At 36.4% G+C, this 14,648-nt stretch overlaps 1 protein-coding gene across 4 annotated transcripts in view; it reads right to left on the bottom strand.

Annotated features, from left to right (window-relative positions):
- Positions 1–14,648, bottom strand: part of CNTN1 (contactin 1) — a gene marked incomplete at both ends in the record, with an annotated part of 164,881 nt that overhangs the window by 128,469 nt on the left and 21,764 nt on the right. For all 4 annotated transcript variants that reach the window (XM_082666225.1, XM_082666224.1, XM_082666226.1 and 1 more), the window contains 6 exons: positions 2,117–2,267; positions 5,962–6,079; positions 6,731–6,855; positions 9,696–9,877; positions 10,031–10,130; positions 13,409–13,615. In XM_082666225.1, coding sequence (XP_082522351.1) covers positions 2,117–2,267; positions 5,962–6,079; positions 6,731–6,855; positions 9,696–9,877; positions 10,031–10,130; positions 13,409–13,615 — 883 coding nt within the window. The remainder of the gene's footprint in view (positions 1–2,116; positions 2,268–5,961; positions 6,080–6,730; positions 6,856–9,695; positions 9,878–10,030; positions 10,131–13,408; positions 13,616–14,648) is intronic.

Below are 14,648 nucleotides of genomic sequence, written 5' to 3'. Positions count from 1 at the left end.
GTCACTTATTGTTGCCAAAATTATTCCAGTATAACCTCCATCTTATTTGTTAATGTTTAAAGCACACCAATTCTGGGGTAGAAAAGAATCTTGGAGAGACTCTCATATAAAGGGCTCAGATAAAGACCATTTTAGAGTTGATAGCAGTCCATTGGTTATAAATGAACAACTACAAAGAAATTCTGTTGGAGGATGCATATCATTTTAACCTTAAATAAAATCATACAATTGAGAACTTAATTACAACTTATCAAGATTTATGTTTCCTCTCTCCTGATTGCAAGTACTTCATATGCCATTTTACAAACCATTTACCAGGCACAGAGATAACTTAGTAATGTGGAACAGTTTTTAGGTAATTATATTAATCAGAATGAGATTATAGTTATGCTCAAAGACAGTTATTCAGTTACTCCTTAATATTATTTTCAACAGAAATGTTTCTCTAAAAGTAATTATTAGTTTAACTTTTCTTAATACATACTATTTTATAACATTCAAACTTATTTTTACATGAAATACCAAATCTATAATAAAGAGGTACTTAAATAATCTGAGCTACTAATGGGTTAACATAGTGAGCAAAAATTAGATTTATAGACTCTTTCATCAAAAGGTCATACAATTTGATTCAAATACTTTAAAAATATTGACAGGACTAGAATAATAAGGTTTTAGGAGCTAGACTTTTCTTTTTTTGAACACATGTTTGTATTTAGGAAAAACAAATCCATGAAGCATGGTTCTGAGATATTTGTGGTTGCAGAGGCCCATGGCATGAGTCCTCATCAGAATCAGAGCAAGATTCTTTTCATTAAGGAGAGAGAGCTAATAGTGCAGCCAACAGGGAATGCTATGCTCTAGGCTGTTGCAGTAGTGAATACCTAAAATTGGAACTACCTTATGATCATGGTCTGCATCACTCATTATCTGACTGCTAAAGCTTCAACCCTGTATTGCACAGATTGACTTTTCCTTTAACACTGATTCTTCTAGTATCATTTTGTTAAAGTGTTAATAAATCTTAGTCAGACATATTACCTGTAGAATTTAATGTATTCAGGGAAGCAGCTGCTGTCCTTGCACACCCCTCCCCAACCACAGCTTTGTCTCATGCACAACCATACTTGTGATTATCCTAGTAAGAAAACTGTGTTGCCATGTGTTCATTCCATATCAGCATGGCACAAGTTCAAGTTCTGGCTTGGAGATTACTGATACATTTTCAGAAGGTCACTTTAAACTTTCCAGGCTTTAGATACATCAAAACAGAGATAACACCCACCTTACATCCTTTACTGGATTACTGTAAAGATTTATCTTTTATACTTTTGCTAGAATATTTTTTTAAAGGCAAAAACTACTTTTTTCCTCCCTTATTTAAGCCTTTAGACAGATTTCTACTACTCTTAGATGAAGCCACAGAAAATGTTGTTACTAATGACCTGGCTTACTATGTGTCATCCCTTAAAACTGTTCTCCATTTTATTCTAAAGACAGCCATGTTGGTTTTAGTTCTTACATTCCTTATACATCCTCTGCTCTCTGCCTTAGGGCCTTTGCACATGCTGTGCTCCCTGCTTGAAATATTTGCTGCTCCCCAACCTTCACATCCCAATTCTCCTATTTCCCAACATTCCTTCTCCCCATAGATAGTTAGGAAGATTAGAAGTTCCTGTTCACTTCGGAAGAGGGAAGAGGTGATTTGTACTTTAAAATCACCTTTTATTTCCCTACTGAAATATTTAATAGGCTAATTGCATAAAATTAAATCAAATATGAATGGCTATAGAAGCCCTTGTTAGAGGAAAAATTATAAAGACCCTATTTTATTTCCCATTGTTAATTAGTTTTGTGGCCTTGGGCAATTTGTCACAAACCTCTGGGCCTCAATTTTTAAAATTCCTTATAAACTCTAGAAGTCTAAAAATTGAATTCTGTTTATAATAGATACTGACAGTGATGGGTATTTCTGTTTACCTTAGAGCTGTGATATCTTCTGGGGAGAAAAGTTAGAACAAAAATTATTTACACTATGAATATGAAAACAAGTTCTCTACAAAGTAAACTTTCCCAAGTACTGAGTTGCAATCGGATTTCTAGTTTCTGGACTGACCTGCTGCTATTGACAAGCCGCTCTGTACCTTTACTCCATAAAAATTTTGGTTTGGGTGCAGCTTTAGGTTTGCATTCAATTATAACTCTTCCTCCTTTAGCAGCCAGGATCTTTTTCTTCATAGGATTCATTTCAAAAGTTGGAGCCAAAGCTAAAAGAAAGTAAACTATTATTTGTCTCTTTTGCTAAAAAAAGAAACAGAAGTTTCTTCTATACTATAGCATCTTTTATTCCCTTTTGATTAATAATCAATAGAAAAGATTAATCTCACCAAATGTTATCAGCAATGACCAACAGACATTCCATGCCTAATAATAATAATTGTTTTCTTTTATTTAAAACTTTATTGAGGTATATTTTACTTATCAAAAATTTACCCATTTTAAATGTATAATTCTTGGTGATAACTGAATTAATTATTACACATTTAAGTTGTAATCAAATGCTGTATGAATATTTACCTTGAAGGTAATACCTAATTCAAGTGTCTTGACTCAGTTGCGCAAGGGAAGTTAAGTGAAAGGATAGAGGAAATTGAGCAATTATTAATATTGACACATATTCATAATCCATAATCATAGTCACACTTTGAATGAACTGTCCCCAGCTTACGGATGAAAGAACTGATACCTATTAAGATTATATAATTTGCCAAAGGTGCCACAGGCAGTAAGGTATAAAATGGGATTTACATTTGAATCTAGATCTGTCTGATTTGCAAGCATGCCCTTTTCAATAAACAATATGACTCCTCCTTCATTATACAAACATTTATTGAGTACCAACTTCATGAAGACACTATGAGATGGCTTAATAAACAGAGAGACCCCTGCCTTCAGGACCAACCTACAAACAGTTATGGGAATGATGTTTTCAATTAATTGAGAAGTACATAATGCACGTGTAGCTCATCCTTACTTCAAAGTACAGATCAATAATTATGAAAACATGCTATAGAGTCTCAAAAAATATTACTCTCTTGATGATATGCTCTAATTTTCTTTAGTGTCCCCACATCTAGCTCATTTCTCAATCTCTTTGTCATTTTGCAGACTCCAGGGGGATTCCATCTTTTTATTTCCACACATCCCAATCATCTATAAAACTGTCCTTTCTGGGGGCTTTTCTAGGCCTAAGTATATCTTTATCCAGGTCTTGACCCTTCATCATCTAGTCCCATGATTCTCAAATTTTATTTGTGCATCATAATCATCTGAGGATCTTGGTAAAATGCTATTTAATAGATCTGGGGTGGACCTGATATTCAGCACTTCTAACAAGCTCTGAAGAACACACTTTTTATAAAAATGATTTAGGTTGTCCCATTGTTCTTTTAGTCTGAGTTTTTATAATTGGAAATAAATAAGTAAACAACCAACTGTGTTGTACACCTAACACAGCATGTGGTATTTTGTATAGGCTAAATAAATATTGTGGGTGACATATTGCTTATAAAATATGAGAGAAATTTTCATCGGATTATATTTAGAAAGTCTAAATTTATCTAGAAAATAAGACTTTTTTCTGAATCTGTTCAGTCTTAATAAAATCGTTGATTTGGTGCAGTCATTTAAATGACCCATGCTTACCTAATGTTTGAATTTCTAGTGACAGAATCTAGACCATGTTCATGTATACATACATATATATATATATTTTTTCTTTTGTTCTTTATTGAGCCTATTACAGACTAGTATCTGGTGCAGAGTAAGCACTCAATAATCATTTGGTGGATGAATAAATGAATTAACTAAATAACTCAGGAAAGAAGAGAGAGAAACACTGTTCCTAAAGGTAATAAACAAAAATAGATTGAAACAAATATAAAGATGGTCAGGAATTAATCTCAGTCTCAAAATGATCAATTTGCTTAATTACTGCCTTAATAGATTAATGATTGCAAGATTTAGGTTTGAAGACAGAAAGATCTTTCAGTCTGAGCTGTTAAATTTTCATTTTCTCTTGTAATATATAACAATTAACAAGAAATTTTAACAGAAAACAAAAGCATTTACATTTGGAAGGAATTGAAATTCACCTCATATCTTCTCTAAGAGTCAAAATGATTTTACTGCACTTCATACCAAAGTGATAAGGTATGAAGCCTAAGCCTAAATGTTTCCTTGATACCCAAAGAAACTAGATTAAATATATTAGCAAGGAATTTTGACTTTAGGGGGAAGAAATGGAATATGATACTCAGCATTATAAGAAGAGGCAGGAAAAGTTAAAATCAAGAAGGCCTCAACTCTTTTTAAAGATAGCTTTCTTTAATACTTTCTTATAACTGTCTCAGTGTCTTTCATGTTCTTTTAGTGTCACTCAATTTGCAGTGATACCAATGTTTTAAAAAATTTCCCTTTGGTGTCTCAAGAATAAAAGAGACTGCACTGAGTCATTGTTTTATCTTTTCAGTAATCATTTCTAGCAGAGAAATCCTGCCCACCTGATTCATTACTTACAATATTACTAAACTTGGTGACAGCCACTTCAAATAGTATGAAAAGGACATGATACTTTTAATTAAAGTAGTTGTAATGAAAATAAGAAGAAAGTAAAAAATCTCAGAGATTTATGGGATAAAAATGAGAAATTTAATAGATGTAATGGGGGGAAAGTATGTAGTAGATTGTGTCATTCTTTAGAACAGTAAATATTTCAGGAGGAGATGATGTGAATGAGTGAGAAATAATGAATTAGGTTTCAGACATGCTGAGTTTGGGATATCTGTGAAGTTACCCAGATGACCATTTCTACCAAGAAGCTTTTATAGTGAGCTTGAAGCTGAGGATAAAATTCTGGGCCAGATGTATAAATTAAGGGGTCCTTGATAGTTAATGGGCAAAGAAGAAGATATCATCCAGGTTTTTTTAAAAAATTTAAAAATAATAATAATTGAGGAATAATATTATAAAATACATGAAAGAATGAGTAAGAAAATGGAATGCAACGAGAGGAATGGAAATCTAGAAGAGAGCAAGATTTCCAACTGAGCAGGGAAGGGGTAAAAAGGAAAATGAAGGCGATCAAGACAAAATAATCTGGGAGGTATCAGAGCATGGCATCACCAAGGACAAAAGAGAGGAGAATTCAAGAGGAAAGCATGACCAGAAAGAGAGGCAGCCTGAGGATATGCACACACACTCACACACACACACACACACACACACACACACATGCACACGAAGAAAGGATGTCTGTTGAGGGCAGAGATAAAGGGATTATTTTGGGACAAGATACATTGTCCTCTGGATAAAGAGTATCAAAAGGACAAGTGTAGTAAAGATTCAGATAGTTTTGAAGAGGGATGGGAGGTTGAAATATTTTATTTCAGTGTTTTTCAATTTTCATGGAGAAGTAAGAAAGTAATATGAAAGTAGGAGTGAGTGTGGGGTAAGGGGATTGAGGAATGTCTCGAAGGTTTTCAATAGCAATTTTAACCCAGGGACCCAGGGACTGATAAAGCTACCAAGTGCTAAACACTCATCTGAGGCTGGCTCACAGGCATTGCGGAAGCATCAATCTTCACTATGTGATGTCCTGGCAGTGTTTAGCTGCCCAAACATAGGAGAGAACAAGACATAAAAATTGGCATGTGTAAAGTTTGCTTTATCATTAAAAAAGTCTTAAAAACCTTTATACTCCATGTTGCCTCCAATTTATTTACTGTTCATGAATGAAAGGAAAATAATAATATCATTCTATTTCAAACCACATTTTAGAAATGTTTAACTTCTAATTCAAGAAAGTAATGTGAAATTAAATATAATCTGTATATAATGAAGGATCATTTTAACATGTTGCTTTCTTGCTGATTGTTAACAGAAACCAGAAATAATACTGACCCAAGATCTTCAACTCCGCGTTTGCATAAATGGCTCCATGTGTATTTTCAGCTATGCACTGATACATGCCAGCATTTTCAAAGGTCACGTCATACAGTCTCAATTCCCCTCTATGATACTGGAAAGAACACAAAGTGAAACACATTTTCTTGATAGACTTTAATAGAAATGGTTTCATTTGGGTTTGGGCTTGGTTGTCTTTCCATTTAGGTACATTATTTTTGCCCCCACTGTTAAGTAAGTCTAATGGAGTGGGGTTTTCATGGTATGGGGAAGTAAAACCCACTTACCATGCCCAGTGGCTCTTGTTCTATTCATCCTACAGAGAAGAGAGTCCACCTTTTTCCCTCTTGGCCCAGCTGGGAGATTACAGTGGGAAGGTAGAGAAGGACCCCACTGCTGCTACTTGTCCCCAGGGCTAAAGGTAGGACCTTCATTCTTACCTCTGTTTCTGTGGGGTCAGGGAAACAGTGGCAAGAAAAAGAGGACAATATCAGGTAGTAGAGATGGATGCATAGGAAGAGGGTGAAAAGTGGAACAAAGGAAACAATAAGGAGAGAGAGAGAGAAGGTAGACATAAGAAAATGTTTAAGCTGGAAAAAGACATTTTATGTTCACTTTCTGGTTTTTTCTTTTAAAGGAGACTTTTATATTTCAGGGACTAGATGCCCTTAATCTATTGACACTCCTGCTAACTTTATCCCAGGATCACCCAGAAATGTTACCGGAACATAGGCTCAAGAACTGCAAAGCACTTGAACATACATACCAAATATCCATTCTTCAGCCATCGGATGCTAGGGATGGGCTTCCCTGTGGCCACACAAGGCCAGTAGAGATCACTGCCTATATCCACCTCTGTGTCATTGATGTGTTCTACCCACTCAGGAAATGCTTAAAAGTAAAGGACATTGAAAATTGTCAAATGCAAGTCAACATTCATCATCATCTCAAGAGGACAAATATTACACTTAGTTGATCTTCCTCTAGAAAATACATCAAATACTCTGTGTCATAAAATCAATGATAGAGTCAGTGAAATTGTATTTCTACAGGTCAGCAGGTAAACTTTATCTTACAATATTACAGCACTAGGTAACTGTAATTAAATTCATAATTGTTTTTCTATTTGTGAACCACGTTTTGTTGGAAAGCTAATTCACGAATAGCACTAAAATAATTTATCTTTTTCTTATAATGTAAATCTTTCAAAATTGCATATAAAGTTTTAAAGAATTATGTGTTAATTTATTATGTAAGAGGGGTAGAGTCTAGGGTACAAGTGGAGATGTTGACCTCAGAGAGCAGCTGAACCTAGAATATAAAGAGATAAGGGTAGAGAAGTAGGTGTCAGTAGATGTGGAGTGGGAGTTTGTGAAAGCTCCAATTTAATTACTACCATTTTCTCTGTGAAATAAGAAGCCAAGTTATTAGCTGAGAGGAAGGTTGAAGGAGGAGGTACTGTGGGTTTGAAGGAAATCATGAAGGCATGAAATGGTCATCTAAGAGAGTGAGAGGTAAGTGAATCTGGAGAAATGTAGTCTAGTTGCCAGGTGACATTAAGGGTAACAATAAGGTCTGAAGCATGGCAGTGGGAGTGAGTTGCTGAGGAAGGTTGTAGGACAAGATCATTGGAGGAAAGGAGTTCAAAGGAACTGAGAGGGCAAACTATTGGAAAAGTTATTATAGTCTACATGATTTTTTAAAAATTAATTAAGTTATTTATTTTTGGCTGTGTTGGGTCTTCGTTTCTGTGTGAGGGCTTTCTCTAGTTGCGGTGAGCGGGAGCCACTCTTCATCGTGGTACGCAGGCCTCTCACTGTCGCGGCCTCTCTTGTTGCAGAGCACAGGCTCCAGATGCGCAGGCTCAGTAGTTGTGGCTCACGGGCCCAGTTGCTCCGCGGCATGTGGGATCCTCCCAGACCAGGGCTCGAACCCGTGTCCCCTGCACTGGCAGGCAGACTCACAACCACTGCGCCACCAGGGAAGCCCCTAGTCTACATGATTTTATGTCACCAAGAATGAAGTCAGGAGTAGAGTTGTAGTTGGTAAGAGTTGTCAATAGTGAAAATCTTAGGGCAATGAGTGGGGAGGGGCGACTTAACATAAGATTGTAAACTGGATGATTAAAGGAAAAGAAAGGTAGTCTAGCAATAGCAGTGAAGAGCAGGGAGGCAGGTATTGGCAGTACTGCCAGTCACTCCTGGGGATGAGGGCTGTGAAAGAAAAATCAGCCACTGCTTGAGTGGTCTACAGGGGAAAGTGTCTTTAAGGGAGAGCCAAGTTTCAGTTAGAGCAAGAGAATAAAGGGAATGTTCAAAGAAGTTGAGAATATAGGGGATTCTGATAATGGACTATGTGCTCTAGAAGCATAGTATAAAGACGTCAGAAGTTGGGAATGAGGGGGAAATAGAGACTAAGTAGGACATGTGCAGAGCTCTGTGGGTATTAAAGTACAGGTCATAAGGAGGCCCTGGACCAAGGGCTTCTTAAGGCAAATGAAATGCACAGGGTGAAGGTAAAATGATCCTAATCTTAGTGGACTTTATGAGATGGTGGTGGTGAGGCTGCAAATCCTGGGTCATCGGAGACACTTACTTTATTCCGATATAGACAGAGGCCTGGGGTCTGAGAGATAGGGGTAGGGGTTGGACTTGACCCTGTCACAGTACCCTTTCAGCCTTCTGGTATTCCAGTTCAGCTGAGGCATCATCTCCAGTTTTTCCTATCATGTATCTTTTTGATGAGACTAAGGTACCCCTTTGCCATATGCTTTATCAATATCTTATGTAATTTTCCATATCGCACTCTCACTATTTTCTTTATAATTATATATATTGGGGGTATATATTTATTTGACTGTATATGCTTGTATACATTTGGGGGTTTTGTATGATATGACTAGAGTATGAATTCCTCAAGTACAGAATATTTCCTTTAAGTCCTTGCTCCTATCATAGTGTCTGCCTCTGAGGACACACTCAGTATACACTTGTTGAAGACTTAGATGTTTATTTAGATGTTTATTTAGACCTGCAAACTTCACATTGTAGATTTGTGAATGGATTTGTAGGGATGATTTCAGCCTGAAAAGTTTCAAGCACTGACTGAGAAACAACATTCTCTCCTCCCAAACATAAGCTCATTTTAATGTGTGAGAATCAAACACTTGTGCCAAGAAAATTATATTAAAGAAAACTTTTCCTTAGACCAGTTGTTCTCTAAGTGTGCGTCCTGAACCAGTAACATCAACATCTCCCAAGAATTTGTTAGACATACAAATTCTTGGGTCCCAAATAGACCTTCTAACTCAGAAACTCTGAGGGTGGGAACCAGCAATTTGTGTTTTTAATGAGCCCCCAGATGATTTTAAAACATGGTAAAGTTTGTGAACCACTGGGTTAAACTAAATCATAATGCCTAGGTTCTTGTACAAATAAAAAAGAGAGCTTGAAGAAAGTCTACAAACTATATGAATTATATTTTCTGAAAATTATCAATAACACTACTATTGATCCATTGGTGTTCCTATGATACCAGTGGCATAAACTCTTAACTTATATACTCATATTTGTGATTTAATTAGACATAAAGATGAATATTTTATCCTTTTGCATAATGTAGTTCACATCACTATTTTTAAACTAATCATTTTATGCTAGTTTTTCAAGTATGAAAGTGGCTTTCAATAAGATATTGATTAAATGTATGGAAAATTAAAACAATATCTCTACCTTGAACATAAATTCTTGCCTGGTGTTTATCCTTTCCTCTAATGTTCTCAGCCTCACATTCATATGTGCCTTCATCTTCTAGCTGAATATTGAAGATCTTCAGGACAGCTCCAGATGTGCTGATCTCAGCCGTGCTTGGCATTGGTTCTAGGACCTTCCGCCAACGGATATCAGGAACAGGACTTAAATAGGAGAAAGTAAGAGCTAATGGTCCACAATTCTTAAAAGACAATTTACTCTATGTTTATAGCTAAACATTTACAACATTTATTTCCTAACAATACAAAATTTAATGTATTTCTATATATGTTAATAAAAACTGTGAGTATACTTACTTGCCAAGTGCAAAACACTCTAAAGTCACATTTTGGCCCATCAATGCATATATGTCCTTGAACTGAACTACAATATCAGCAGGATATGGTTTTGTTGTTCCTAATTTAAGAAAAACAAAAATATCAACTAATTAGTAAGCAGAGTAGCGTTTGTTTAACATTGTGGTTTTTATAGGATTAGAATTGCTTCAGTATGGAAGACTTTTCTCTGTACAAGTACTGGAAAATATCTGATCATGTCACAATGTATATATTTGTTTATTTATGCATAGTATGCATACAGTATGAATTTTATTAAGCATTTTCAATCATATTGGCTCATTCTGACAACGGTGTAACCAATTTGACTCAAATAACTAAAAAATTCAACAATTCTTTAGGAAGCATCAAATAGGTATAAAACAAGCATAAAATACGTATGAAACGAGCATCCCAGGCGATTCTGATAAATTGGATTTTTGATCTGTACCTTGAGAAAACATTGACCCAAGGGGCATTCCTTTTGATTCTGCCTCTAAAATACAACTTGGATCTGCCAGGTACTCTATGGGAATCAGGAAAAAAGAGAAAAAGGAAGGAAATGAGGGATAAGGGAAGAAAGAAGAGAGAAGAGTGCAAAAGAAGGAGACAAGGGAAGAAAGAGGAAGAAAAGAATAAAGGAGTGTCCATGGAGATGAAGGAAAAGAGAAAACAATTTTAAAAGAGGGAAGGAGAGAAGGAAAGAAGAAAATTGTTTATTTAAACATCACCGTGTTCATCAATGACAACATTTATTTAGCATGTCGTTATTGAAGGATGTAATTCCCTCTATCTTACAGTGGAAGAAATAGGCTCAGAAAGGCTAAATACACTGTTTAGGATCACAACATGAGTGTGTATTTTACACTGTATAACACTATAAAGACAAATAGATACACAAAGACCTGAAATACAAGCCAAAACAAAAGTAAATGCTCTGAAAGAGTGGCAGCCAAGGAGGATTGTTGGAAGTATATAGGGGCCAAGGGAATTTCAAGCAAAGAGGGCATTTGAACCAGACCAGTTCAAGTTGAGGAAATAGCATATTATGACACAACTTCAGGAGTGTGCAGGGAATTATAAAAGGTCTAGGAATCAAAATGATATTGAAGCATATGTAGTTGAAGATGAGCTTGAACCTACAACATAGAAGACTTGAAACTGTGATATTAAACATTTTGAAGCTAATTTCCTCAATGGGTAACTACTAATAGGTTTTGATAAAAGAAGTGATATGAATCTTAATTTTGGTTTAAGTAGAAGACCTTGTTGTCAGTTTTAAAGGAAGGAATATGGAGAAGAAAAATAGCAGAGAGTCAGAGATCTAAGGGAGTGAGTTTCATAAATTCAGAAAAATAGATGAGGGACTAAACGAGGGCACAGTTGCAGTGGGAACAGAAAGGAAAGGGCAGATCCAAGTTGTATTTTACAGGCAAAATCAAAAGAACTGCCCCTTGGATCAATGTTTTCTCAAGGTACAGATCAAAAATCCAATTAATCAGAATCACCTGGGATGCTCGTTGAACCTGCAGATCACTTCCTAGGGGTCTAGGATGGGTCACATCATAGGTCTGCTGAATCACTATCTTTGGGTTCCACATTTTCCTCAAACTTCCCAAGTGCTTATGTCCTAAATGGGAACCGCTGTGCTCACTGTCCTGAGGATGGCAGTGGAGAGGAGCTGATGATTAAAAATGCTCCCCCGAATTATTGCTAAATGAGAAATATGACAGTATTGCTAAATGAGATGAAGAACACCAGAAGAGGAGGTTTAGAGAGGAGATAAAAGATGTGCTTGGAATATTTCAAACTTAACATCCTTGGGAACTTTCTGTGTGTCAAGCCCAGGATGTAGGTAGAATTCAGGATTAAATATAGGGAAAAGTTTTGGAGATGCAAATTTAGAGTCATCACATAGGGCTACTAGAGAAAAAGGTGTAAGTGAGTGAGAATATTTGAAAAAAGATTAGAAAGAAATATTAGAAGGAGGAAGATTTGATGAAGGATACTGCATAGAATTTGTCAGCAAGGCAGGTGGGAGATGAACGGAGGCAGAAGTAGTCAGAAAAAATAGGAAAAGAAGGGAGAGTTCAAGAGAGGCAGAGAGATCAACAAGTGTCAAAATTCATACAGTATCAGGCCTGAAGATATCCTTTGGATTTAGCAAATAAGAAGTGGTTTCACTTATTCACTGAATACAAAATAATACGCAGAGGGAAAGGAATGGAGGAGAGTTTGAAGATTCAGAAAAGAAAGGAAAGAGTGATGTAGTGATGTCCTTAAATGAATCAAATGGACTGTGAACCAGGGCAACTGGAGGAGGCAGCCTGAGCAGCAGGAGAAGCACTTCTTCCACCGAGAAAGAAAGAAGCATTGAATGTCGAGGGAAGCATAGGGAAGAAAGTTAGGGAAATTTTTACATGATGGCTCCTTTTCACTCTGCGAAGTAGTGGTGAGAGTATCTCCTAAGATTTGGGAGGGGAAAAAAAGCCAGAAAATCAGAAGATATTTATTGAATTCTAACCATGTGACTGCTATCTTGAGAAGAATAATAAAAATAGAATCTTTATGGTAGGATGGACTTTTCCCCATTGTTATATACAACTTAAGGTTAGTGGTAGGAACCAAACCTAAGTCTGCCAACAACAGTGCCGGTATTTCTTCAGAAGCTTGAACTCAGCGATATGAGTGTAGCAGCAGGACTGAGATAAAAATAATGTGAAGTAAGAAAACATATTGTGATCTGATTTCTCAGGAAGTGGTACATTAAAAAACGGAATGCAGTTCATTCAATTGAAGCCTGAGAAAAGGCCAGTCAAGAATGTTAGTGGTCATCAAATATGGCACCACGGTAGTCATACCCTACACTACTTACAGTAGAAAGGCAATTTATGTACTTATTTGCGTCATGTAAATAGTTCTTAAAAATATCAAAATAATCCAATTGCCTTCTTCCCCCCGCCCCCCAATTCTGTAATCACTATAGTTTGTTTTGATCTAATCATTCATTCTCTTTCATGAATTTACTAGGAAGTAGGATTGGACATGAAACAAAAAACAGTTGCTGGTGATTCCCATTGTAAATGATATATTGGTATTTTGCTTGAATTGATTGGTTCTCTATGCATTCCCTGAGCTAGAGGCAACCAGTCCAAACTCAACCACCTTAGGGACACTTTTATGATGTAAATCTTCTCTATGGGAAAAACTAAGGAAGGGCAAGGCTTACAAAGTATGTATCCTCTGTTTTCTCCGACAGAGCATTCAGCTGTTCTCCCCACTGGATATCTCTTTTCATTATTGTAAGTATGCCATAAGCAGACAAACTTGCAAAAACAGAGGAACAAATATGATACTTACGTTCAGGTAGTGGAATGAGTGGGATAAATTTGCTGAACACACTCTTTGTAATAGAGGGACTGGATACAAAGCAGGAATAATTCCCTTTGTCTGATGCCTCAACATTAGCAATGTAGAGATTGCCATTTGTCTGAGACACAAATCTTCGTTTATCCATTGTGATAAATACAGGAAATTCATTTAGAAGCCAGCGGTAGCTAAGATCATCTAGAAGAAAATATTGTTGACTAAGTATTAACCTCTTCTCCAAAAGCAAAGATTTTGTTTTCTAATAATAAGCTAGCCCATAACCTAATGTAGGCTTTTAAAATATTGTTGACTAAGTATTAATCTCTTCTCCAAAAGCAAAGATTTTGCTTTCTAGTAATAAGCACATAATCTAATCTAAGCTTTTATAGAGCCAAGAAGTTGGAAATAGGCCAAGATAAACTGAAAATTTTCTAAAAGCTACTGTAGTTTGAGTGAGTATAAAGCGATGCTAAGCAATTATATCTATCTCTCAATTATTTATGGATTACTAATTTTTATTTTTTATTTCATTGATGGGCAAAACGAAACTCAGAGAGGCTAAATGACTTGCTTAGAATTTCATGGCTAAGAGGAATTAGGATTCTGAATCCAGGTCTAATAATTCCAAATTCCATCTTCCCTACTGCATTTAAAAGATAAAATCAAGATTACTAACCATACTGTGGCTCTATATCTTTTTATTTTTATACTCCTATTTTAAATGATTGATTTAGGAATGAGGTTACATAGCCTATTCTGGCCACATTAAAAAAGTGAAAACTACAGAAAGAGAGGAAGGCATCTTTTTTTTTTTTTTTTTTTTTGCGGTATGCGGGCTTCTCACCGCTGTGGCCTCTCCCGTTGCGCGGAGCACAGGCTCCAGACGCGCAGGCTCAGCGGCCATGGCTCACGGGCCCAGCCGCTCCGCGGCATGTGGTATCTTCCCGAACCGGGGCACGAACCCGTGTCCCCTGCGTCGGCAGGCGGACTCTCAACCACTGCACCACCAGGGAAACCCGAGGAAGGCATCTTATTTGTTTTCTTAAATATTAGGAAGCAGATCATATGGTAACTTTTAACTGTAGGAAATTCCTTTGGCTAAACATACTGGCTGGCTAGGCCAAAAGTTGAATTTCCTCATTAAATTGCTATTTTTCATGCAGTTTTCTATTCCTATATCCCCTTCCAGTTTTGAGGAATGACCCCCCAGTAGTCATGTGCAGCAGTAATG

This window comes from Grampus griseus, assembly GCF_964374135.1.
Source record: "Grampus griseus genome assembly, chromosome: 11".
NCBI classification, from domain to species: Eukaryota; Metazoa; Chordata; class Mammalia; order Artiodactyla; family Delphinidae; genus Grampus; species Grampus griseus.
Note: the sequence above shows the minus strand (reverse complement) of the source record. Positions and strands in the feature narration are given on the sequence as shown.